This window comes from Oryctolagus cuniculus, chromosome 1 (genome assembly GCF_964237555.1).
Source record: "Oryctolagus cuniculus chromosome 1, mOryCun1.1, whole genome shotgun sequence".
Taxonomy (NCBI): domain Eukaryota; kingdom Metazoa; phylum Chordata; class Mammalia; order Lagomorpha; family Leporidae; genus Oryctolagus; species Oryctolagus cuniculus.
The window spans coordinates 18,293,834-18,320,163 of NC_091432.1; the positions used below are offsets into that span (position 1 = coordinate 18,293,834).

A 26,330-nucleotide genomic window follows, 5' to 3' on the forward strand; every position below is an offset into this window, starting at 1 on the left:
GCTTTTGTCTTAACTGCCTTACGATTTTCCAGACTTGCAGCAGTTGTTGAGAAGCACCATTTCCTGAAAGGTAGCGATTAAGACAGTCCAAACGTGCGGCTGTAACTCGCTAACGTTGTTCCTCGTAGTTTTTCAGTGTGGACGGTAATTTTAGCATTCTTGCTAGGGGCTTCGTGAGAATCTAGAGCAACACTGCGGGGCCGGGGGAGCAGCACCCGGAGCAGTAAGTTGCCTAGAGCACGCGCCCTGCTCTGCTGGCAGGCATAGTGGTCCGCTGCCTAACGCTGTGTCGATCCGGGTTCTAGTCCGCCTGGGCTGCGGTCCCGCCCCCTTTGCTCTTTGGGGGCGGAGCCTGGTTCCCGGAAGGAGGCGTCCCGTCCCCCGCCTTCCTTCCGCCTTCCGCTCGCGGTTGCTAGGCTACGCGGGCCCTCGCAGAAAGGTGGCGAGTGTGTCCGCTGGTGCATTGCCCAGCCTCTGGGGCGTGCAGCGTGCGCCCTCCTCACCCAGGCTGCCCTGCCGCCGCGGGCGCAGCGCCCACCTCCTGCCCGGTACTGGCGGGGGCGCGGGGCGGTCGCACCCCTGGCTCTTCCCTCCTGGGTAATCCCTGCTCCATCCTCCCCGGTCCTTTAGGAAAACCAACCCACAGCCTCTGAACCCCAGAGTTCGGCTCTTAGGGTCCACTGTCCCTGCCCCCGACCTTTCGTTTCGGTCCGCCGCGTTTCTTCCCTCGCTGTGGCGTCCTGGGGCATCGGCCCTCCCGGCGCCCCGCGGGGAGAAGGCAGAACGCGCCGCCCTCGCTCGCTCAGTTGCGCCTCCTGGGCTCAGGGTGGGAACCGGGCCGGGGCCGTGTCCGAGGCGAGGCGAGGCGGCGGCGGCGGTTTCATTTGCCCCGTTTGGTTTTGTAGCCTCTGCTGTGTAATCAGCCGCCCATTCGGAGATCGGGCAGGGGTGGCGGCTGCACGCGGTGTCGCTGAGTGGGCTTGAGCAGACCATGCGGAAGTAACATGTTCCCGGCGCTGGACACGGAGCTAAAGCAGGAGGTTGGTAGGCTGCCCTCTGCCGGCGCCTCGCGGGAGTGCAGCGCCGGGTCCGGAGGGTGCGCGCGTTCCACTGCTGGGTATCTGAGAGGCCTCTCCTCTTACAGACCCTTGCTGACCCCTATGAAGACTTTATGTACCATCACCTCCAGTACTATGGCTACTTTAAAGGTAACACCACCTACCTAACTCGCGTCATCTTTCCGGGGTTCAGGAGGTGCATTGTTTCATTAGCTGGGAGAGCTGAGATTTTTCCAGTCCATTGGTGAAAAGCATTTTTTTAATCTGATCATCAGCAGTGTCACCTCTGTTAAGTGACAACAGAGTCTGTATACAGGGTCTGTTTCTGGGCTGTCTATTCTGTCTTTTATTTTATTATGTTTTTTTGTCTGACCTTACACCAATATCATCACCCCTCTTTTTAAAAACTATGTATTTATTTTCATTTTATTTGAAAGACAGAAAGACATTGACGGAAAGACAGGTGGAGAGAGAGCTTCCATCTGTTAATTCACTCCCTGAAACTCCTAGAAGAGCCAGAGCTGGGCCAGGCCAAAGCCAGGAGCCCGGGGTGCCACCTAGGTCTCCTGTGTGGGTGGCAGGGACCCAAGTAGTTGAGCCATTTCATCTGCAGCCTCCCGGAGTGCACATTAGCAGGAGGTTGGATCGGAAGCAGAGTAGCTACGGGTGTCTCAGGCAGAGGCTGCCACATCTCAGCTGCTACCTGGAAATGCGTGTCATCCCATTTTGTCCTTCAAAACTGACTTGGCGGGGCTGACATTGTGCTGCAGTGGGTTAAGCCTCCGCCTGCAATGCTGGCATCCCACGTGAGCACTGCTTTCCGAGGCCATAGCAGGGGAGCTGGATCAGGACTGGAACAGGCACCCATATGGGATGCTGGCACTGCAGGCTGGGGCTTTAACCTGCTGCGCCACAGCGCCGGCCCCGAGATAGAGTTTTTAACATTGGTTTTTTTCCTAGCAAACTTGCTGACGTTTCTTTTTAACTATTTCCTTTTCGAAGTGATTAAGAATTTGTTGAAAGAGAACTGAATTTCCAGCTTGCTGGACTCAGCGGGCGCCCTCAGGACAAAGAGGCTGCAACTTGGCGCTCCGCCCCCACTCTGAGATCTGCCTCACTTGGGCTCCGCTGTCTTGGCAGCTCCTGCGTCTTTTGCCTCCCACGCCCTTTCTCGTGCTGCTCCTCAAATCTCCACCTCACTCTCCCATTTCCTCAGTATAAAATGGGAATACTTATGTGTATTCGGCTTACATTGCCACCAGAAAGTCTTTGAAAAATGGGTTGTGTTCCTGGTGCAGAGCTCTGGTGGTCGGTTTAGAGAGTAGAGGTTTTGATATTGCCCTTGACTTAGAGGTGGTGAGCCAGCCTGCCAGCAACTTTAATTAAGCCGCCTGTTCTTAGGACAAAGAGGCAGTTTACCAAACTCGGCTACGCAGCAGCACCTTTGGAAGAAGACCCCTCGGCACCAGCTGCACGGATCTTTCGGGGAAAGAGAGAACTTGATACCGGACACTTTGCAGAGGGAGAAGCTTCTATGTGAGTGATCATCAGTGTGTGTGACTCCTAGAACCTGGCGGTCTCGACATCTCCTTCAGGTGTTCAGAAGAGCATGGCTTACTGTGGGGGAGACCACGGGGGCAGGGGGCGGCCTGGCCCCTGTTTCTGACCCCACTCACAGTCGTTCTCTTGGGATCTACTTTGTATCATAGGTTTATATTAAAATGCTATACCTTCTGAACTGTGTTCCTCCAAATTACTGGAGAATTTGTTAAAACTCTTTCCTCCAGAGAATAAGTTTTTGATGGATATATGTATTTTTTTTAAAAAAGTTCTTTGCATAAGAGTAGAGGAAGTAAAGCCCAGCTAGCTAAAGCAACAATAATTTCTTAAAGGGACATAATTTTTTTTCCCAAGGCAGGAATGCTGTTGAATTTATCCCTTAACATATCTTTTTTTAAATTAATTTATTTATTTGAAAGGCAGAGTTAGAGAAAAGGAGAGACGGAGAAATATCTTCTACCCACTGGTTCACGTCCCAAATGGTGGCAATGGCCAGGTCGAGGCTGGGCTGAAGCCAGGAGCCAGAAGATTCTTCCAGGTCTCCCTCATGATGTCAGGGGCCCAAGCACTTGAGTCATCTTCCGCTGCATTAGCAGTAGCTGGCTCAGATGTGGAGCACCTGGGACATGAACCGGTGCCTGTATGGGCTTCTGGCACCTCAGACAGCAGCCCAACCCCAGCTTATATCTTACCAAGCATCATTCCATTTCTCTTTTCTCCACACCCTCCCCTCTGAGCTACAATCATCTCTCAATATCTAGTCAGCCTCCTAGTTTGTCTTCTGGATTCTCTTTTCTTTCTTCTTTTTTTTAATGTGCAAATCTGATTGTATCCTGTTTTACTTAAAACATTTGAATACACAAGATTCATTCAAAAGCCATAAAACTTAAGAATGTGGCGGCTCACTTGGCTAATCCTCCGCCTGTGGCGTCAGCACCCCGGGTTCTAGTTCCATTTGGGGCGCCGGATTCTTTCCCAGTTGCCCCTCTTTCAGGCCAGCTCTCTGCTGTGGCCCGGGAGGGCAGTGGAGGATGGCCCAAGTGCTTGGGCCCTGCACCCGCATGGGAGACCAGGAGGAAGCACCTGGCTCCTGGCTTCGAATCGGCGCAGTGCACCGGCCGTAGCGGCCATTTGGGAGGTAAACCAACGGAAGGAAGACCTTTCTCCCTGTCTCTCTCTCTCATTGTCTAACTATCTGTCAAATTAAAAAAAAAAAAAAGGTAACAACAGGGGAGTGAGGAGAGATGGGTCGGTGGTTACAGTGTTACATATAGTAATAAGTTCTAGTGTTCTGTTGCACAGGGTGACTTTAATTGAAGTTGTTAAACATAAGGGGAGATGCTTAACTTCACTCTTAATTAAAGATGCAAATCGGGACTGGCACTGTGGCGTAATGAGTAAACTCGCCCCTGCAGTGCTGGCATCTCATATGGGCACTGGTTCTAGTCCCGGCTGCTCCTTTTCCAATGCAGCTCTCTGCTGTAGCCTGGGAAAGCAGTAGAAGATGGCCTAAGTCCTTGGGCCCCTGCACCCATGTGGGCGACCTGGAGGAAGCTCCTGGTTCCTAACTTTGGATCAGCGCAGCCCCAGCCATGTAGCCAACTGGCGAGTGACCAGTGGATGGAAGACTCTCTCACTGCCTTTCCTTATCTTTCTATGTAACTCTAACTTTCAAATAAATAAAACTTTTTTTTTTCTTTTTGACAGGCAGAATTAGACAGTGAGAGAGAGAGACAGAGAGAAACGTTTCCCTTCCATTGGTTCACTCCCCTAATGGCCGCCATGGCCAGCCGATCCGAAACCAGGAGCCAGGTGCTTCCTCTTGGTCTCCCATGCGGGTGCAGGGCCCAAGTACTTGGGCCATCCTCCACTGCACTCCCGGGCCACAACAGAGAGCCGGACTGGAAGAGGAGCAACCGGGACAGAATCCAACACCCGAACTGGGACTAGAACCCGGGGTGCCGGCGCTGCAGGCGGAGGATTAGCCTAGTGAGCTGCGGCGCCGGCCAAATAAATAAAATCTTAAAAAAAGATACAAATCAAAATATGATGGTACCATTTTTTAAATTACAAGATTTGGGCAGAAAGCAAAATAGAGAAAAATACATACCCATTACAGGTTAGAGTATAGGGAAACAAACTGCTGTTGGAAGTGTGAATAAAAAGAACAATTTATTTATTTGATTTGTTTGCCCTACTTTTTAAAAATGTATTGATTTGAAAGGCAGAGCAACAGAGAGAGAGACCTTCCATCTGTCAATCCATTCCCCAAAAGCCAACAACAGCTGGAGCTGGGCCAGGTTGAAGCCAGCAGCCTAGAACTCTACCTGAATCTCTGACATGAGTGGCAGGGCCTCAACCTCGAGCCATCACCTTCCGCCTCCCAGGGTCACATTAGCAAGAATCTGGATCAGAAGCAGAGTAACTTGGACTTGAACCAGGCATTCTAATATAGGATGCGGATGTCCCACGCACTCAATCTGCTGTGTACAATGCCCATGCTATTTGATTTATTTGAAAGAGAGACCCAAAAACAGAGATCTTCCATCCAGAGGGTTCACTCTTCAAATGCCTGTAGCAGCCATGGCTGGACCAGGCCAAATCCAGGTATCCCATGTGGCTGGCAGGAATCCATGTACTTACTTGAGCCATGACCACCTGCCTCCCAAGGTGTGCATTAGCAAGGAAGCTAGAGTGGAGAGAGCAGAGCCAGGACTTGATACGCTATAGTATGGGATGTAGGCATCCCATGCCAAAAACCCACTCCAGGAGACTATTTTGGAGAGGCAATTGGCAATTGCTATAAAAATTAAAACTGTATTAACCCTTGATGCAGCAATTCTGTTTTCAGAGAAGTATTTTATTTTTGCTCTCGTGATTGCCAAGAAGGTTCTTCTCTGGCCCAGAGCCCCTGGAGAGAATAGAACAGGAGGAGTTGAGGAAGTTGAGCAAAGGAGACTGGTCGGGGTGGGACGGCTGAGGACCAGCTAACCCTCCTTTCTGATTTCTCCTGCCCTACTTGCTGAGACTCAAAATTCTCATAAGAAACAGCTGTCACTCTTTAACTAATAGAAGACATAAAAATATAAAATGTGCACTAATTGATCATTTTTTTGAATATTTATTTGAAAGGCAGAGTTACAGAGAGGCAGAGGCAGAGAGAGAGAGAGAGAGAGAGAGAGAGGTATCTTCCATCCACTGGTTCACTCACCAAATGGCCACGATGGCTGGAGCTGGGCTAATCCGAAGCCAGAAGCCAGGAACTTCTTCTAGGTCTCCCATCCAGATGCAGGGGCCCAGGCACTTGGGCCATCTTCTGCTGCCTTCCCAACCCAGAGCTGGGTCCAGAGAGCTGGATCGGAAGAGAAGCAGCAGGCTAGAACCGATGCCTGTATGGGATGCTGGCACTGCAGGTGGTGGCTTTACCTACTACACCACAGCACCAGCCACTGTAATTGATAATTTTTTTTTCTGTTTGACTCTTGCAGTGAGGAAGATAGTTTCTTTACCTTCCCAACAGAACAGTTACTATGTTTCTTTGTTACTGGTCTTTTTAACCAGCAAAGTAAAGGACAAAACAATGGGTCAAAATCTGCTTTTTTTTTTTTTTTTGACAGAGTGGACAGTGAGAGAGAGAGACAGAGAGAAAGGCCTTCCTTTGCCATTGGTTCACCCTCCAATGGCCGCTGCGGCCGGTGCGCTGCAGCCGGCGCACTGTGCTAATCCGAAGGCAGGAGCCAGGTGCTTCTCCTGGTCTCCCATGGGGTGCAGGGCCCAAGCACCTGGGCCATCCTCCACTGCACTCCCTGGCCACAGCAGAGAGCTGGCCTGGAAGAGGAGCAACCAGGACAGAATCTGGCGCCCTAACCGGGACTAGAACCCGGTGTGCCGGTGCCGCAAGGCGGAGGATTAGCCTAGTGAGCCGCGGCGCCGGCCCCAAAATCTGCTCTTTTTTTTTTTTTTTTTTTTTTTTTTGACAGGCAGAGTGGACAGTGAGAGAGAGAGACAGAGAGAAAGGTTTTGCCGTTGGTTCACCCTCCAATGGCCGCCGTGGCCGGCGTGTTGCGGCCGGCGCACCGCGCTGATCCGATGGCAGGAGCCAGGAGCCAGGTACTTTTCCTGGTCTCCCATGGGGTGCAGGGCCCAAGCACCTGGGCCATCCTCCACTGCACTCCCTGGCCACAGCAGAGGGCTGGCCTGGAAGAGGGGCAACCGGGACAGAATCCGGCGCCCCAACCGGGACTAGAACCCGGTGTGCCGGCGCCGCTAGGCGGAGGATTAGCCTAGTGAGCTGCGGCGCCGGCAAAATCTGCCTTTTTTTAAAAAAAAAAAAAAATGGAATAGGTTTGGGTATTGCAGATTAAGCCACTGCTTGCAATGTCTTCATCCAGTATTTGAAGTGCCTGGGGGTGGAGTCCTGCCTCCATTTCTGATCCAGCTTCCTGCTAATGCACACTGGGAGGCAGCAGGTGGTAGCTCAGGTACTTGGGTCTCTACAACCCATGTGGAACACCCAGGTGGAGCTCCTGGCTCCTGGCTTCAGCGTGGCCCCGCTCTAGCTATTGTGGGCATTTGAGGAATGAATTAACAAATAGAAAATTCTCTCTCTTTCTGTGTGTGTGTGTGTGTGTGTGTGTGTTGCACTCCCTTTCAGATAAATAATAAAGACAAAAAGGAATAGATAAGGTTAGCAAATTCAAGTGACATTAAAAAATACAAAATGAGGGGCCAGCACTGTGGCGCAGTAGGTTAATCCTCCGCCTGCGGCACCAGCATCCTGTATGGGTGCCAGTTTGAGTCCCGGCTACTCCACTGCCGATCCAGCTCTCTGCTATGGCCTGGGAAAGCAGTAGAAGATGGCCCAAGTCTTGGGCCCCTGCACCCACGTGGGAGACCTGGAAGAAGCTCTTGGCTTCTGGCTTCAGACCGGCTCAGCTCTGGCCATTGTGGCCACTTGGGGAGTGAACCAGCAGAGGGAAGACCTTTCTCTCCATCCTTCCGTCTCACTGTCTATACATCTACTTCTCAAATAAAAAGAAAAAGAAAAAAATACAAAATGAAAGCTAAAAACACTCCTTTTTTTAAGATCTGAAGTAAACTCTGAGTGGGACTGCTGGATGCGCACACACTCAATCTTCTTGCCAAACTACTCTCCAGAAAGTTTGCACCAGTAACTGTTGTCTACAGGTGTTTGCTTACCCCTTTGTCAGGATGAGAGTAAAACATGTCAAGGTCTTTCCCATCTATTAGGTAACAAACTGGCATTTTCATTATGACTTACATTTTTAAATTACAAATGAGATTCAGCAGCTTTATCATTCTTCAGATATTTATTGCCTTCTCATCCCCATTAAACCATGGAAAATTTTATATATATATATATATATACACACACACACACACACACACACACACATACATACAAGGGCCCAAAGTGGGAGAGGAAATGAGAAGGGCGGAGGTGAGGGCAGTGGGCACAAGAAAGATTCCTAGAACAAGCGTTGTCTTTTCTTCCTCTTTCTAGGGCCTACCTGTTTACCTTCAGCTGGGCGCGCTCAGATAGAATCTGTAAGCAGAGGTATTTCCTGCCCTTCCCACCAGGAAATTCAGACTCCGGTATTGGAATAGGTCCCGAGCCCTTGCCCTCCCACCGGATCCAGGAAGCACATGGCAAGCCTGGGGTCCGCGTCTGGTGGGCACTCAGGGGCTTCAGCCTTTAGTTTCCCCCCTTAATTTCTTTTTCTAACTCCCTGAGAGCCTTTCTCCCCCCCCTTCTTCATTGTCTCCCCCATGAACTCCTTTTCCTCTCTTTTGCCCCTCCGTCCCCTGTTCCTCACCTGTGCACTCCTTGTTTGATAAGACTGTCCTCTGAATGGGCTTATGATGGACCTGGAATTTAATTTGAGATTGTTTCACTGTAGTTAATAAAGGTTTTTTTTCCTAAAAAGCAAAAGATAAAAAAAAAAAAAAACCCTTTTCCTAAATTGCTAAGGGTGGATGGAATGTGCCACGTTAGATAACTTTTGATTCATCATAACCCATTCTCGAAATGTCTTGGACCCTTAACATGTTTTTAAAAAGCTTTCTCTGAAGTGCACCAAAGCTTTATATTTAAATATTCAGCACTAAATGCAGAATATTGACTTAACGTTTTATGGTTTAGAATCTGTCATGCTGGACCAAACAGTAAAGGAAGCCGTAGGGCAGGATTGTGGATCTCTGCTTGTGTTTTAATACCTGTATTTAATGGTTGTATCTTAACACAGCGCAGAAGGTTACTTAGCTGTTGCGGAGGAGGAGTGAAGAGTTCCCAGGGAGGAAGGGGAGGAGAGTGTTCACCTGTTCCCTTTCCCTGTGACAGGTTCCCTCATGCTGAGCTCTCCGCTTCTTCGGACCAGACAGCTCATTTACAATGAGTTGGATGATGTAAACCCGCGTCTCCAAGAGCCCCGAGAGCTTTTTCCCTTCTTCTCCGGCAAAGGGCCGCTGCAGGCGCCACGGTGGCCAATAGAGTGCGAGGTCATCAAGGAGAGCATTCGTCATATTGGTAATGTGGCCCGGGTGTGACCATGGCCTTCTCCCCTACCTGCTGAAAGACAAGGCGGGACTGCGTCGGCGTCTGTTGACTCACCCTGAGAAGACGGAACGCTGGGGAGCTCACAGACACTCACCAGAGCCCAAAGTTATACCAGCGCGGGTGTTTGACTTAGCAGTTAGGCCGCCAGCTGGGATGCCAGTGTCTGTATCACAGCACCTGGGCAGTTCCCGCCTCTGACTCCTGACTCCAGCTTCCTGCTGGTGCTCACCCTGGGAGGACAGCAGTGCTGCCTGCAGCTGGGTTCCTGCCGCCCACGTGGGAGACCTGGATTGAGTTCCCGGCTCCCAGTGTCGCCCCTCCCCCCAACTCACTGTTACAGGCATTTGGGTATCTCACTCTCTCCATCTCACAAATGAATAAGAGAGTGGATAGTTTAATTTTTTAAAAAGGTACACTCCTGTATAAACTGGAATGCTTCTGAGTTCTTTGGAATAAGGGTACTTTATTTATAGAGTCTAAGAAATATAAATATTTAAGGGCGGCACCGCGGCTCAATAGGCTAATCCTCTGCCTGCGGCGCCAGCACACCGGGTTCTAGTCCCGGTTGGGGCACCGGATTCTGTCCCGGTTGCCCCTCTTCCAGGCCAGCTCTCTGCTGTGGCCCAGGAGTGCAGTGGAGGATGGCCCAGGTCCTTGGGCCCTGCACCCCATGGAAGACCAGGAGAAGCACCTGGCTCCTGGCTTCGGATCTGTGCAGTGCACCGGCTGCAGTGGCCATTGGGTGGTGAACCAACGGTAAAGGAAGACCTTTCTCCCTGTCTCTCTCTCTCTCACTGTCCACTCTGCCTGTCAAAAATTAAAAAAAAAAAAAAGAAATATAAATATTTAAGTCTTTTTTTTTTCATCACTGGTCATATCTGAGCCTTTGATGCAAATATAATCTCTTGCATTCATTTTATGAAGCACTTGCAGAAGTGGGTTGCATTGAAAAATGGGAACTTTTTAAATTCCTGGGATACTTAGGGCCATCTGTCATCATGTCTCTCTCTCTTTTTTTTTTTTAAGATTTATTTATTGAGGCCAGCTCTGTGGCAAAGCAAGTAAAGCCTTTTAGATTTATTTATTTATTTGAAAAGCAGAGTTACAGAGAGGCAGAGAGAGAGAAAGAGAGGCCTTCCATCCTCTGGTTCACTGCCCAGATGGCCACAACAGCCAGAGCTGCACCAATCCAAAGCCAGGAGCCAGGAGCTTCTTCCGGGTCTCCCACATGGGTACAGGGGCCCAAGGAAGGACCTGGGCCATCCTCCACTGCATTCCCATGCCACAGCAGAGAGCTAGATTGGAAATGGAGCAGCCAGGACTTGAACCTGTGTCCATATGGGATGCCAGCACTGCAGGTGGTGGCTTTACCCACTTACGCCACAGCAACGGCCCCATGTCTCTACTTTAGACACTGGATAAACAAGTGGATGTTTCTTATTTCTTACTCCCCTCTTAGAATACTCATTCAATAATATATATTGGCATTTATCATATGCTAAGCACAGTGGTGCTAGAGGTACAGTGGTGAGCAAGATAGAGACGCCCAGAGCTCATGGACTTACTGCAAGGGAAGCTAAACACTTCACCAGGCAGTTACATAGAGTTTGGGCCCTCTGGGAACCCCTGACCCAGCGAGGGATCTGTGTGGGTTTCCAGGAGTTGACGTTTCAGTTGAGATCTGAAGGATGAGTCAGAAGTGATCCAACTGAGAAGATCAAAGGAAAGTGTTCCGGTTAAAATAGAACATGGTGTGTGTGGGCATCCATGGGACGTTGAACATGGGAGACAGGGATGAGGCTGAAAGTATAGACAGAGGCTCACCGTGTTCTCAACTGGGTCCAGCTCTGCTCTTGGAATGTTGGAAATATGGGAGGGGGTAATGACTAGGATCATCTGCTCTTACCCTGCACAATTTTTACATAAAAGTTCAAGTTGATCTTGCCAGACACTAGGATTTTGCTATTAAAACAGTAGAACCAAATGTGTATTCAATAAAGACAAAATTCCTTTGAGGATTTGGGACTCAGTTCTAAGAGGGGAAAAAAAGTGGGAAGCTGAAATTTAATAACGAGTTATTGCAATGGTAACCCACCATCTTTTAAAAATTTTAAAAGGAGCCGGCACTGTGGCGTTAGTAGGGTAAGCCTTCACCTGTGCACCAGCATCCCATATGGGAGCCAGTTCAAGTTCCGGCTGCTCCACTTCCACTCCAGCTTCCTGCTAATGACCTAGGAAAGCAGTGGGAGACCTGGAAGAAGCTCCTGGCTTCAGATTGGAAGCAATATTAATATTAAATAAATATAATTGATATATTTATTAATATATAAATATTTTAAACTGATCTTTAAAAATCAGTGTTCAAAAATTTGAAGGAAACTTATTAACAAGCACATCATTATTTATGTATTTATTTTAAATATTTATTTTACTTGAAAGTCAGAGTTACACAGAGAAGGAAAGGCAGAGAGAGAAAGAGGTCTTTCATCCGCTGGTTCACTCCCCAGTTGGCTATAACTGCTGGAGCTGGGCCAATGCAAAGCCAGGAGCCAGGAGCTTCTTCTGGGTCTCCCACGTGGGTGCAGGGGCCCAAGGGCTTGGGCCATCTTCCACTGCTTTCCCAGGCCACAGCAGAGAACTGGATCAGAAGTGGGACAGCCAGGATGCAAACTGGCACCCATATGGGATGTCGGCACTGCAGGCGGCAGCTTTACCCGCTCCACCACAGCATCAGTCCCAAGCACATTATTTAAACTGAATTGTGAAAGCCTCATCATGTCCCATCACCTGTAAGAAAAGAAATTAGCATTGTCTTTCACTGAGTTGTGTCTTTATGGCTTTCATCAATGGCTACTGTGCTTAAAATAATATGGAGATGTTGCTATAGTCCTTTATGAGAAAAATTTTTTAAGATTTATGTTTTATTTATTTGAAAGGCAGAGGTACACAGAGAGGAAGAGAGAGAAAAATATCTTCCATCTGCTTGTTCACTCCCCAAATGACCACAATGGCTTGGCCCAGCCCAGGCCAAAGTTAGGAGCCTGGAGCTTCTTCCAGGTCTCCCTTGTGGGTACAGGGGTCCAAGCACTTGTGCCGTCTTCCACTGCTCTCCCAAGCGCATTGGCAGGAAGCTGGATTGGAAATGGTCCACTTCCCACATATGGGATGCCAGCATTGCAGGCAGAGACTTTACTTGCTACATCACAATGCTGGCCCCAAGAAATCTTTTTAAATTCAGAGCAAATGAAGAAATAATTGACAGACTTAATTCTTTAATAGTAGTAAAAAGGATGCAGCTGCCTGTGTTCTGACTTTAAGGCTGCTTGATGTCGAATTTTGCAGAGCTTTTGTAGCAACAGTTTTGACCTTTGTAGCTTATTTTTCAGTCTTCTGTTGGTTATTTCATTGTAGGTGTTTTTTGTTAAAAATCTCCTTAACAGTCTCTATGGAAAGAAGCAAGACCTAATTAATTTATAAATTTATACATAAATATATATTTATAAACAAACTGGAAACTTGAGATGGGAATTTGGTTTGATTCTAGCCATTTGAATAATTATTATAATTTTTATATAAGTTCTGATAATGCCTTTAATATTGTTGCTTATTTTGTGCTTTTTAATTGTCTTTCAGAGTGGGTTCCACCTCAGCCAGAATATTTCTATCAATCTACAGGAAATGAAGAGGTACCAGAAATTGTAGGAGAGGAAAAAGGCACAGTTGTCTATCAGTTGGAATCAGGTATTGTCATTACACTCAACAGTGAGTAATTAATTGGGACAGTAAGTATATTTTGTACTAACAGAAGTTATTTTAAAAATTCCTGGAGTGTGGGCCAGCCCTCTGCTGTGGCCAGGGAGTGCAGTGGAGGATGGCCCAGGTGCTTGGGCCCTGCACCCCATGGGAGACCAGGAAAAGCACCTGGCTCCTGGCTCCTGCCATCGGATCAGCGCGGTGCGCCGGCCGCAGCGCGCCGGCCGCGGCGGCCATTGGAGGGTGAACCAACGGCAAAGGAAGACCTTTCTCTCTGTCTCTCTCTCTCATTGTCCACTCTGCCTGTCAAAAAAAAAAAAAAAAAAAATTCCTGGAGTGTGGTTGCTGAGTTTGCCATTTTCATCATAATGAAAAAAAAAGATGGTCAATGCACCTAAAACCCAAATGACTTTCTATAAGAAGTGTGGCAAGCATCAGCCTCACAAAGTGACCCAGTGTAAGAAACGCAGGATTTCTTGTATGCCCAGGGGAAGAGGCGCTGTGACCGGAAGCAGAGTGGCTATGGTGGGCAGACAAAGCCAGTTTTCTGGAAGAAAGCTAACACCATGAAGAAGATTCTGCTACAGCTTGAATGTGTTGAGCCCAACTGCAGATCCAGGAGGACACTGGACATAAGAGATGCAAGCATTGTGAACTGGATGGAAATAAGGAGAGAAAGGGCCAACTGATCCAGTTCTAAACTTGGGGATTTTTTTTTCTTTTTTGGCTCTTAATTTTGTGCAAAAAATGCTGTGGATGTAAAAATTAACCTGTAGGGGCCGGCGCCGTGGCTCACTAGGCTAATCCTCCGCCTTGCGGCGCCGGCACACCGGGTTCTAGTCCCGGTCGGGGCACCGGATTCTGTCCTGGTTGCCCCTCTTCCAGGCCAGCTCTCTGCTGTGGCCAGGGAGTGCAGTGGAGGATGGCCCAAGTCCTTGGGCCTGCACCTGCATGGGAGACCAGGAGAAGCACCTGGCTTCTGGCTTCTGATCAGCGCAGTGCGCCGGTCGCAGCAGGCCAGCCACGGCGGCCATTGGAGGGTGAACCAATGGCAAAAGGAAGACCTTTCTCTCTCTCTCTCTCACTGTCCACTCTGCCTGTCAAAAATAAATAAATAAATAAAATTAAAAAAAAGTAACCTATAGGAAAATAAATACAGTGATATTCATTTCCCCCCCCCCCCCCCAAATTTCTAGTGTAGAAGTGGTGTTTAGCTCAGGGGTTAAGACACAGCTGGCAATGATCACATCCCAAATCTGAGTTCCTGGCTCTGCTTCCAATTCTAGCTTCTTGCTGATGCACACCTGAGAGGCAGTAGGTGATGGCTCAAGTAGTTGGATCCAGTTGCACATATGGAAGACCTATAATGCATTCCTGGCTCCTGGCTCCTGGCTCCTGGCTCCTGGCTTTGGCCTGGTCCAGCCCCAGCTATTGTAGGAATCTGAGAAGTAAACCAGCAGGTAGAAGAATTTATCTCCAACTTTATACCTTTCAAATAAAATGAAAAAAAAAGTAAAGATGTATTTACTTATTTGAAAGAGTTACACAGAGAAAGAAGGAGAGGCAGAGAGAGAGAAAGAGGTCTTCCATCCGATGGTTCACTCCCCAACTGGCCACAATGGCCGGAGCTGCGCAGATCCGAAGCCAGGAACCAGGAGCTTCTTCCAGGTCTCCCTCACGATTGCAGGGGCCCCAGCACCTGGACCATCTTCTACTGCTTTCCCAGGCCATAGCAGAGAGCTGGATTGGAAGAGGAACAGCCAGTACTAGAACCGGTGCCCAAATGGGATGTCGGCACTTCAGACCAGGGCTTTAACCCACTGCCCCACAGTGCCGGCCCCTGAAAAAAATTTTTTAAAGATTTATTTATTTGAAAATCAGTTACACAGAGAGAGGAGAGGCAGAGAGAGAGAGAAGGAGAGAGAAAGGTCTTCCATCTGCTGGTTCACTCCCCAATTGGCCACAATGGCCAGAGCTGTGCTGATTGAAGGCCAGGAGCCAGGAGGTGCTTCTGGGTCTCCCACATGGGTGCAGGGGCCCAAGCCCATGGGCCATCTTCCACTGCTTTCCCAGGCCTTAGCAGAGAGCTGGATCGGAAATGGAAATGGAGCAGCCAGGTCGTGAACCGGCACCCATATAGGATGTCGGCACTTCAGGCCAGGGCATTAACCCACTGCGCCACAGCACCAGCCCCAAATAAAATGAAAATTTAAAAATTAACCATCATGAAATGCAAGATACTTTTTTTAAAATATTTTTTTTTAATTCAAAAGGCAGAAGTTAGAGAGAGGGAGAGGGAGACAAAGATAGAGAGAGATCTTCCATCTACTGGTTTACTCCCCAAATACCCGCAATGGCCAGAGCTCAGCTGATCCAGAGCCAGGAGCCAGGAGCTTCTTCTGGGTCTCCCATGTGGGTGCATGTAAGTACTTGGGCCAACCTCTGATGCTTTCCCAGGTGCATTAGCAGAGAGCTGGATCAGAAGTGGAGCGTTTTACAGCTTCTCCTTTGTTATTCCCATCTGAAAAATGAGGTGTTGGATCATCTTTGGGCAGCTTGCTCCTCTTTTCAGTTTTTTTTTTTTTAATATTTATTTTATTTATTTGAAAGACAGAGTTACAGAGAGAGGCAGAGACAGAGAGAGGGAGGTCTTCCATCTATTGGTTCACTCTGCAGATGGCCACAATGGCCAGAGCTGAACTGATCTGGAGCCAGGAGGTAGGAGCTAGGAACTTCTTCCAGGTCTCCCATGTGGGTGCAGGGTCCCAAGCACTTGGGCTATCCTCTGCTGCTTTCCCAGGCTTGTTAGCAGGGAGCTAGATTGGAAGTGGAGCAACTGGGACTCGAACCAGTACCCATATGGGATGCCAGCACTGCAGGCTGGGGCTTTAACCCGCTGAGCTACAGAGCCAGCCCCACTCCTCTTTCTTTACCTCCTATAGGTACTTTCATGTATACTTGGTTGTATTTGCTCTGTCACTTAGGATGTGCTTTCCTACATTAAGTTGCACATTTCTAAGGATAGAATCTGCATCTTTCCTGAAAATATTTAAAGCCCTAAATCCACCAGCACCAACAAGATATACATTCTTCCCAAGGATACCTGTTAGAATCATATGCTAGGCCATAAATCAAGTCTTAATACATCTAAAAGGGTTGAAATCATACAATACGTTCTCTGACCACAATAGAATTCAATTAGAAATCAGCAACAGAGTGAGATCTGGGAAATACATAAATATTTGGAAATTGAACGGTACATTTGTGAACACTATGGGCTAAAGAAATAGCAGGGTGGGGCCGGCATTGTGCTATGGTGGGTTCAGCTGCCTCCCACAATGCCAACATCCCATATGGGCATGGAGAGTCCTGGCTGCTCCACTTGTGATCCAGCTCCCTGCTAATGTTCCTGGGAAAACAGCAGTGGAAGACAGCCCAAGTACTTGAGCCCCTACACCCATTTGGGAGGCCTGAGTGGGAGTCCAGGATCTTGGCTCTGGCCCAGCCCAGCCCTAGCTGTTTGTGGCCATCTGGGGAGTGAACCAGTGGATGGAAGACCTCTCTTTCTGTCTGTGTCTCTGTCTCACCCTCTCTGTACCTCTGCCTTACAAATAAAAAAATAAATCTTTTTTAAAAATCTAAATTAAAAAGAAATAACAAGGAAAATTGTACCATAGCATATCAGACTTTATAGAATGCTGCTAACACACTGCCAGGGAAATTTGTGGCTTTGTGTTTGACAGCAAGAAAGATCTTAGTTATCTAAGCTTTTGTTTTAATAAGATAGAAAATGAGAGTAAACTATGCCTAAGGCAAGCAGAATAAAGGAAATAATGAAAGTTAAACGTGAAGCTCAGTGGAATAGAAAACAAAAAATGATAGAACAAGTCAACAAAAAACATCAATGATATGGACAAATTTAGCTGGACCAACCAAGAATACAGAGGATACATACATTACCAAAATCAGAATGAAAGAAGGGACATAACCACCAAACCTACAGAAATCAAAACAGTTACACAATAATGCCATCACCAACTTTATGACACAAGTTAGACAGTGATGAAGAACAAATTGTTGGGAAGAAAAGTTACCAAACTGATTCAGGATGAAATGAAAAGTCTGAAGAGATTAATACAAAGAAATTGAATTAGTAATTTAAAATCTTCCCACAAAGAAAACCCAGGCTGAGACAGCTTGACAGGGTTGTTTCTTTTTTTTAATTTTTACATTTTTATTTTTTAATTTTTTAAAGATTTATTTGTTATTTATTTGAAAGAGTTACACAGAGAGAGGAGAAGCAGAGAGAGAGAGAGAGAGGCCCTCCATCCGATGGTTCACTCCCCAGTTGGCTGTAATGGCCGGAGCTGTGCCGATGCGAAGCCAGGAGCCGGGAGCTTCCTCCAGGTCTCCCATGTGGGTGCGGGCTTGGACCATCCTCCACTGTGTGCCCAGGCCATAGCAGAGAGCTGGATAGAAAGAGGAGCAGCCGGGTCTCAAACCGTTGCCTATATGGGATGCTGGCGCTTCAGGCCAGGGCTTTAACCCGCTGTACCACAGTGCCCGGCCCCCCTTTTTTTTTAGTCATCAAAAAAATCTGAAGACTGAATCCAGTGACACATTGTGACCAAATGGAATTTATACTTGGAACACACAAATAATTTTAATGGAATGCACAAATAATTTTAACATCAGAAAATCAATTATGAAATAAAATATTTAAATGGAATAAAGGGCAAAACCACATAGCACACACACACACAAAATTAACAGAAATGGCAGCATAAGGGATCCCAGAATCAGCTCCTCTGAAGTAATTAAACTAGCAAAAGCTAGTGGTTGGCACTGTGGCATAGTAGGCCAAGCCTCCACTTACAGCGCTGGCGTCCCATATGGGCACTGATTCCAGTCCCAGCTGCACCTCTTCTGATCCAGCTCTCTGCAGGTGGCCTAAGAAAACAGTGGAAGATGGCCCAAGTGCTTGGGCCCCTGCACCCACTTGAGAGACCTGGGGAAAGCTCCTGGCTTCAGATTGGCACAGCTCTGACCATCGCATCTGTTTGGGGAGTGAACCAGCCAATGGAAGATATTTTTCTCTGTTTCTCCCTCTCTCTGTATCTCTGCCCCTCAAGAGGTGATAATTTAAAAAAAAAAAAAAAAAAAAAGCATTTCCAGAACTATTGGATCTGAATGTAATCAGCAATTTAGGGAGAGTGCTTAATGAAGAAACCAACCAGGAGAAGCTCCTGGCTCCTGCCTTTGGATCAGCGCGGTGCGCCGACCATGGTGCGCCGACCATAGTGCGCCGGCCACGGCAGCCATTGGAGGGTGAACCAACGGCAAAGGAAGACATTTCTCTCTCTGTCTCTCTCTCACTGTCCACTCTACCTATAAAAAAATAAATAAATAAAGGAAAAAAAAAAAGTATGTGGCATTTTTCTTCCACCATCTTGGCAGAGGCCATGGGGAACAATCCGTGTTCCTAGACTCACATACTGGTGTTTGTGTGTTTGTGAAAGACAATATTTACCCTATTCTCAGAAACTGACTTTTCACCTGTTTCCCAACTCCCTGAGGAACCCAAGCAAACACTGAGCAGCAGTTTTGCCAGGTGGCGTATGCTGGCATTTAAAGGCATACACTGCGGCCGGCGCCGCGGCTCACTAGGCTAATCCTCCGCCTAGCGGCGCCGGCACACCGGGTTCTAGTCCCGGTCGGGGCGCCGGATTCTGTCCCGGTTGCCCCTCTTCCAGGCCAGCCCTCTGCTGTGGCCAGGGAGTGCAGTGGAGGATGGCCCAGGTGCTTGGGCCCTGCACCCCATGGGAGACCAGGAGAAGCACCTGGCTCCTGGCTCCTGCCATCGGATCAGCGCGGTGCGCCGGCCGCAGCGCGCCGGCCACGGCGGCCATTGGAGGGTGAACCAACGGCAAAGGAAGACCTTTCTCTCTGTCTCTCTCTCTCTCACTGTCCACTCTGCCTGTCAAAAAAAAAATAAAAATAAAAAAAAAAAAAAATAAAGGCATACACTGCCCATAGCCCCCTGGGGCAAGGGACTGCAGACGCGACAAGCGGCAGAAAGACCCAAAAGCCTGAGAAGGAACAAGCTGAAGAGAAAGATCCCTGGAGGAATGAGGGCTTGGACAGGCCATCACATGTACTGGGAAGTACAGAGTTCATGGCCAGGACAGGACGTGGGAAGACCCCAGACTCCCACTCTGATTGTCTTTGGGCTCTATGGAGGCGGGAAGTAAAGGCGATGGCGATGTTTGAGTTGTTGGCAGCCTGGCTTAGTTTTGAGAAGTGTACCATCTCAGAGCTAACCTGAAAAACCTAGAAAAGTTGTGAGTGTGTGTGCCTGTGTCTGTGTGTGTGTGTCTCTGTGTGTGTGTGTGTGTTTCTTTTTGGCTTTGGCTGTCTGAGGAAATCTGTCAAGTCACTGGCTGGCCAGTCATACAGCAGAACAAAGACTTAGTGACTGCACATGACGAGGAGTAACACCGTGCTCCATAGTGAAAGACAAAGTGTTCCCTCTGAGGTTGGGAACAAGATAAGGATGCCCACTCTCACCGCTGCTACTGGAGATTCTGCTGGAAGTTTTAGCCAGAGCAAACAAACAAGAAAAAAAAAAAAAAGAATGCATCCAGATTGGAAGCAAAGTAGTAAAATTGTTTCTTCACTAATGGCATGATCCAATATGTAGAAAATCTCAAAGAATACACATACACAGAAATACTACTAGAACTGCTAAACAAATTTAGCAAAGTTGCAGGGTACAAGCTCAAGACAGAGATATCAACTTGTATCTATATGCTGGCAACGAACAATGCAAAATAAATTGAAATAATCTCATTTGCAGTAGCATCCCAAAGAATAAGCTGCCTAGGAATACATTTAAACAAGAGGGTGAAAGACTGGTACACTGGAAACTACAAATACTCCTGAAAGAATTTCAGGACCTACATAAATGAAAAGGCATTCAATATTCATATATTAGAAAGTTTAACTTAAGATAGCAGTACTACCTGAACATTATAGATTAAATACAATCCTTATCAAAATTCCAGTGGCCTTTTATGTGAAAATATGAAAGCTAGGGTCCCTGAATAGTCAGTATTGAAAAAGGATAAAGTCATGGGAGACCAGGAGAAGCATCTGGCTCCTGCCTTCGGATCAGCGTGGTGCGCCAGCCGCAGCGCACCAACCGCGGCGGCCATTGGAGGGTGAACCAACTGCAAAGGAAGACCTTTATCTCTCTCTCTCTCTCTCACTGTCCACTCTGCCTGTCAAAAAAGAAAAAAAAAGAAAAAGGATAAAGTAATGACTAACACTTCTGTTTCAGAACATACTGCAAAACAGTACAGGGGCTGTGTTGTAGTATAGCGGGTAATGGGTGGCCTGCACTGCCGGCATTCCCTATAGCTGCTGGATCAAGTCTTGGCTGCTCCATTTCCAATCCAGCTCCCTCTTAATGCACCTGGGAAAGCAGCAGAAGGTGGCCTGACTGCTTGGGCCCCTGCATGCATGTGGAGACCCAGATGAAGCTCCTGGCTCCTGGCTCCTAGCTTTGGCCTGGCCCAGTACCGACCATTGTGGCCATTTGGGGAGTGAACAGACTGGATGAAAGACCTGTCTGTCTCTCTCTCCCTCTCTTTCTCTGTAACTCTGCCTTTCAAACAAATAAAATAAATCTTTTATAAAAATTGATAAATTGGACTTCATCTAAATGTAAAGTTGTTGCTCTTCAAAGCACAACTTAAAAAAGGAAAAACTGGAGAAGATGTTATGGTACAGTGGGTTAAGCTGCCATTTAGGATGTCCACAATACATTCTGGTTTGGCCTGGATCGAATTGTGTCTCTACTTCCAATCCAGTTCCTGCTGATGTATCCTAGGAAGCAGCAGATGATGGCTCAAATGTGTGGCCCTGCTACCCATGATAATAGAAAGACCCAGATAGGGTTCCAGGCTCCTGGCTTCCATATGGCCCAGGCTATTGTGGGTATTTTGGGAGTGAACCAACAGGTAAAGCTCTCTCTCTGTCCCTCTGCCCTCAAATGGATGAAGATAAATATAAAAAAAAAGGGGGGGGGGGAAGCTACATACTGAAATAAAATAGTTTCAAGTGATACATTTGGTAAAGAATTTGTATCCAGAATCCATGGTCAGAAGACAGACAACCCAACTCAAAAATGGTCAAAAGATTTGAATAGGGGCCAGCACTGTGTCGCAGTGGGTTAACGCCCTGGCCTGAAGTGTGGGCATCCCATATGGGCGCCGGTTTGAGACTCGGCTGCTCCACTTCTGATCCACCTCTCTGCTATGACCTTTAAAAGCAGAAGATGGCCCAAGTCCTTGGGCCCCTGCACCTGCGTGGGAAACCCGGAAGAAGCTCCTGGCTCCTGGCTTCGGATTGGCACAGCTCCGGCCATTGCAGCCTATTGGGGAGTGAACCAGTGGATGGAAGACCTCTCTTTCTGCCTCTCCTCTCTCTGTGTAACTCTGACTTTCAAATAAATAAATAAATCTAAAAAAATTCTATCACTTAAAAAAAAAAAAAAAAGATTTGAATAGGTATTTTGCTAATGAAAACATCCAGATGGCTAATAAGTACAGGCAGAGATGCCCAGCATCACTAGTCACTAAAGAAATGCAAATTTAAACCATAGGATGATACTTTTTCATAACTGCTCAACTAGCTGTAATAAAGAGTAAGTGCTGGGGAGGAGAATTGGGAACTAACATTTCAGACTAGAAAAAGGGATATAATGCTAAAGAGAAGTGAGCCAAGGAATGTACCATGAACCTTCCCAAGCATGGAGGAGCGAATTTTTATAATGGCAGGATGATAAGTTGGTTACAGTGATGGACATAGAAACGGAAGCTGCCCAGGAGGCATCCTCTGTTATCCTGCAAAACCAACTGATAGGCATTGCACGCACAGGGGCCAGGCTGAAGTCTTCCTGGGGAAATACTGTATTGAAGAAATAGCAAGGGAAAAATTCTCCTAATTTCAAAACCAGTCTCAGTCTCTAAAAATGATCAGTAAGTTAATCTGTTTTTATTGCAGGAGTATGTGCCAAGTTTGGGGCGTTGTCAGCGAAGTCAGGAGAGGCCCTTGGAGAAACAGCTAGAACTAGGATGAGGGGCTGCATAGGTTTTACATTCCTCCAACTGGAAGAGTGAAATGAGCCGATTATAGCACATGGCCCAACTGAGAGAGAAGTCGCATGCGCCCTACTTCCAGTTGCCTTGATTATGACCTTTCGTCACGTTAATGTGATGAAAACCTATATGCAGATAAGTAAATGAGGTGCAGCCATTCAGTCTGCCTGAGCTCTACATGATGGAATGCCCGAGGTGGAGTTTGGAAAATTTTAGACAGAAGGTGCTGTGAGTGAAGAGACCTGGATTATCTCCTGATGTGGCTCTTTGCTAAATTGCCCAGTGGTCCTGTTAACACAGTGTTTTGGCAGCTGCCCCCATCTTGTCCCTTGAATTTCTCAGGAATGAAGAAATTAAAAAAACTAAGAAGATGAGGTTCTAAGGAGAATGTGGGAGTCTGTCCTTTTAGGGACTCCAAAATATCTGTGTTCTATGGGAATATTGAAGAACAAAGGAAAGATGTCCTGCTTTTTGAGAAATGTAACTGTGGGCAGTACCTTGGATTGACTTAAGTGTTACATGAGAGACTGGAGAAAACATTGAAGTTCCTCTGTTAATGACATCTGGAGAGCGGCTGGATGGCAAAGCTGTTAAATCACCACTGGAGATACCCGCATTCCATATGAAGTGCCTGGTTCAAGTCTTAGCTCCTCCATTTCTAATCCAGCGTCGTGCTAATGCTAGGAGGCAACAGATAGATGATGGCTCAAGGACATGGGTCTCTGTCACCACGTGGAAGACCTGGATTGAGCTTTGGGATCCTGGCCCAGGCTGTTGCAGGATTTGGGGAGTGAACTACAAATGAAAGATATCTGTCTGCCTGTCTGTCTTTCTGCCTTTCAAACTAGACAAAAATAAATTTAAAATTCTTTTAAACAAGTCAGGTGCCTGGCACTGTGGAATAGTGGGTAAAGCCACTGCCTTCAGTTCCAGCATCCTCTGTGGGTGCTGGTTTGAGTCCTTGCTATACTACTTCTGATCCAGCTCTCTGCTATGGCCTGAGAAAGCAGTAGAAGATGGCCCAAGTGCTTGGGCCCCTGCACTTGTGTGGGAGACCAGGAAGAAGCTCCAGGATCCTGGCTTTAGATAGGTCCAGCTCCAGTCATTACAGCCATATGGGGAGTGAATCAACGGAAGGAAGAACTCTCTGTCTGCCTCTGCCTCTCTGTAACTCTGACTTTCAAATAAATAAATCTTAAAAAAAAATTGCTTGATTTGTGAAGTCACTGACAAGTGTTGAATCTAGACATTATTCATCAATTAGAGAGAAAATCAACAAAAGGTGAAAAAATATGTCCTTTTTTTTAAAAAAAAAGATTTTATGTATTTATTTGAGATTAGACAGAGAGAGGGAGAGACAGAGAGAAAGGTCTTCCATCCGCTGGTTTACTCCCCAAATGGTCACAATGGCCAGAGCTGGGCTGATCTGAAGCCAGGAGCCAGGAGCTTCTTACAGGTCTCCATGTGGAGGGGCCCAAGCACTTGGGCCATCTTCCACTGACTTCCCAGGCACGTCAGCAGGGAGCTGGATCAGAAGTGGAGCAGCTGGGACTCCAACCGGCGCCCACATGGCCACAACGCTGGCCCCCAGCTACTTTCACTTCTGACCCCGCTTCCTGATAATGTGCCAGGGAAAGCAGCTGAAAATGACCCAAGAGCCTGGGCCCCCATCACCTTTGTGGGACATGGAGATGGAGTCCCTTGTTCCTGGCTTTGGCCTGGCCCAGAACTGGCTATTGGGGCCATTCGGCAAGTGAAACAGTAGATGGAAGACTTCTGTCTCGGCTGGCGCCGCGGCTCAATAGGCTAATCCTCCACCTTGCGGCGCCGGCACACCGGGTTCTAGTCCCGGTCGGGGCGCCAGATTCTGTCCCGGTTGCCCCTCTTCCAGGCCAGCTCTCTGCTGTGGCCCGGGAGTGCAGTGGAGGATGGCCCAAGTGCTTGGGCCCTGCACCCCATGGGAGACCAGGAGAAGCACCTGGCTACTGCCTTCGGATCAGCGCGGTGTGCCGGCCGCAGCACGCTGGGCGCGGCGGCCATTGGAGAGTGAACCAACGGCAAAGGAAGACCTCTGTCTCTCTCTCTCACTGTCCACTCTGCCTGTCCAAAAAAAAAAAAAAATTAAAAAAAAAAAACTTCTGTCTCTTCTCTCTCTTGTTTTTTCAAATAAATAAATCTCTTTTTTAAAGATTTTTTTATTTATTTGAAAGGCACAGTTACAGAGCAAGAGAGAGAGAGATTAACAGAGAGAGATCTTCGATCCACTGGTTCACTCCCCATATGGCTGCAACAACTAGGGCTGAGCCAGACCGAAGCCAGGATGCAGGAGCTTCTTCCGTACCTCTGTATAGGAACAGGGGCCCAAGGACATGGGCCAGATTCTGCTGCTTTCCCAGGCCATTAGCAGGGAGCTGGATGGGAGGTAGAGAAACAGGACTCGAATCAACATTCATTTGGGATGCTGGCACCACAGGCAGCAGCTTTACCCATTACGCCACAATGCTGGCCCCAGTAAATCCTTTTTTTTTTTTTTTTAAATGAAACAAAGAGAAGTTCTTGAAAAAATTATAAAGCTCTAAAATAGTTTTGTAGAAGTAATTACAGCCGGCGCCGCGGCTCACTAGGCTAATCCTCCACCTTGCGGCGCTGGTAATTACAAAAAAAAAAAAGATACCTGATGTCACTGTCTCTGAATTTGAAAAATTGTAACTCCATATTAAAAAATTGACAATTGATTATTCTGAGGATTAGGGGTTGTGATTGTAACCTGAGTTTTGTTAGATTTTATAATTTTTTGTTTTATCTTCATTTTAAAGATAAAATGCCAGCTGCATTTTTATTTTCACACATAACTGTATTTTGGAACCCTTCGTATGCAAGTTCGCCCATCCCAATTCTTCTCAAATTTTTATTTTCATTTTATTTAAATCTGGAAGGATAGACCAACAAATTATGTGGAGTAGACTTTATTTCCTCTTAAAAATTGGTGAGGAGGTATTATTGATTGCAGTAGGTATTATTGACTGTATTAAGATTGCAGTGTTTTCAGATCCTCCATAAAAATAGTTGAGATGTATTATGTCTTATTCCATTCAGTTTCAGATGTTAAAACATGTGCCGGCTTCATGCACAGTGATGCCAGCGTCCCTTAGGTGTGCCTGTTGGAGTCCTGGTATTCTGCTTCCAATTCAGCTCCCTGCTAATGCACCTGGGAGAGAAGTGAAGGACAGCCCAAGTACCTGGGCCCCTGCACCCACACAGGGGACCTGGATGGCGTTCCAGGCTTGTGGCTTTGGCCTGGCGCCGCGCTGACCATCGTGGCCATTTGAGGAGTGAACTGCTGGGCAGAAGATCTCTCTGTCTCTCCCTCTCTTTTTGTAACTCTGCCTTTCAAATAAATAAATAAGTCTTTTTAAAAAAATCACCATTTAGGGAGCTGGCTCTGTGGCACAGCGGGTTAACACCCTGGCCTGAAGCGCTGGCATCCCATAAGGGCGCTGGTTTGAGTCCCGCTCCACTTCCCATCCAGCTCTCTGCTGTGGCCTGAGAAAGCAGTAGAAGATGGCCCAAAGTCCTTGGGCCCCTGCACCCGCATGGGAGACCTGGAAGAAGCTCCTGGCTCCTGGCTTTGGTCCAGCCATTGCGGCCAATTGGGGAGTGAACCATTGGATGAAAGACCCTCCCCCCCCCCATCTCTCCTCTCTCTGTGTAACTCTTTTTTTTTTTTAATAATTAAATCACATATTTGTTTTTTTTAATTTATTTGACTGTTAGTCAGTGAGAGAGAGAAAGGTCTTCCTTCTGTTGGTTCACCCCCGAAATAGCTGCTATGGCCAGAGCTATGCCGATCCGAAGCCAGGAGCCAGGTGCTTCTCCCTGGTCTCCCACATGGGTGCGGGCGCCCAAGCACTTGGGCCATCCTCCACTGCCTTCCCGGGCCACAGCAGAGAGCTGGACTGGAGGAGGAGCAGCCGGGACTAGAACCTGGCGCCCATATGGGATGCTGGTGCCGAAGGCGGAGGATTAACCAAGTGAGCCATGGAGCTGCCCCTCTGTGTAACTCTTTCAAATAAATAAATACATCTTTTAAAAAAATCACTTTTTACCAATATCCTTTTTTTAAAAAAAAAGATGTATTTATTTATTTGAAAGGTAGAGTTACAGAGAAGTAGAGGCAGAGAGAGATCTTTCCACTGGTTCATTCCCCAAATGGCTACAACA

General features: G+C 47.5%; 1 protein-coding gene and 1 pseudogene across 10 annotated transcripts in view; both read left to right on the top strand.

Annotated features, from left to right (window-relative positions):
* The first annotated feature begins 383 nt into the window (after window positions 1-383).
* The window catches only part of AGBL2 (AGBL carboxypeptidase 2), a 57,782-nt gene continuing 31,835 nt past the window's right edge, over window positions 384-26,330 (top strand). For 7 of the 10 annotated variants that reach the window (XM_070070373.1, XM_070070377.1, XM_070070392.1 and 4 more), the window contains exons 1-7: window positions 384-548; window positions 906-1,040; window positions 1,145-1,208; window positions 2,460-2,594; window positions 8,143-8,196; window positions 8,980-9,165; window positions 12,829-12,936. In XM_070070373.1, coding sequence (XP_069926474.1) covers window positions 1,005-1,040; window positions 1,145-1,208; window positions 2,460-2,594; window positions 8,143-8,196; window positions 8,980-9,165; window positions 12,829-12,936 — 583 coding nt within the window. In that variant the 5' untranslated portion in view covers window positions 384-548; window positions 906-1,004. The remainder of the gene's footprint in view (window positions 549-905; window positions 1,041-1,144; window positions 1,209-2,459; window positions 2,595-8,142; window positions 8,197-8,979; window positions 9,166-12,828; window positions 12,937-26,330) is intronic. The other 3 variants (XM_070070384.1, XM_070070408.1, XM_070070397.1) reach the window with 2 other exon arrangements.
* LOC138848949 (large ribosomal subunit protein eL42-like) lies at window positions 13,263-13,777 on the top strand (annotated as a pseudogene).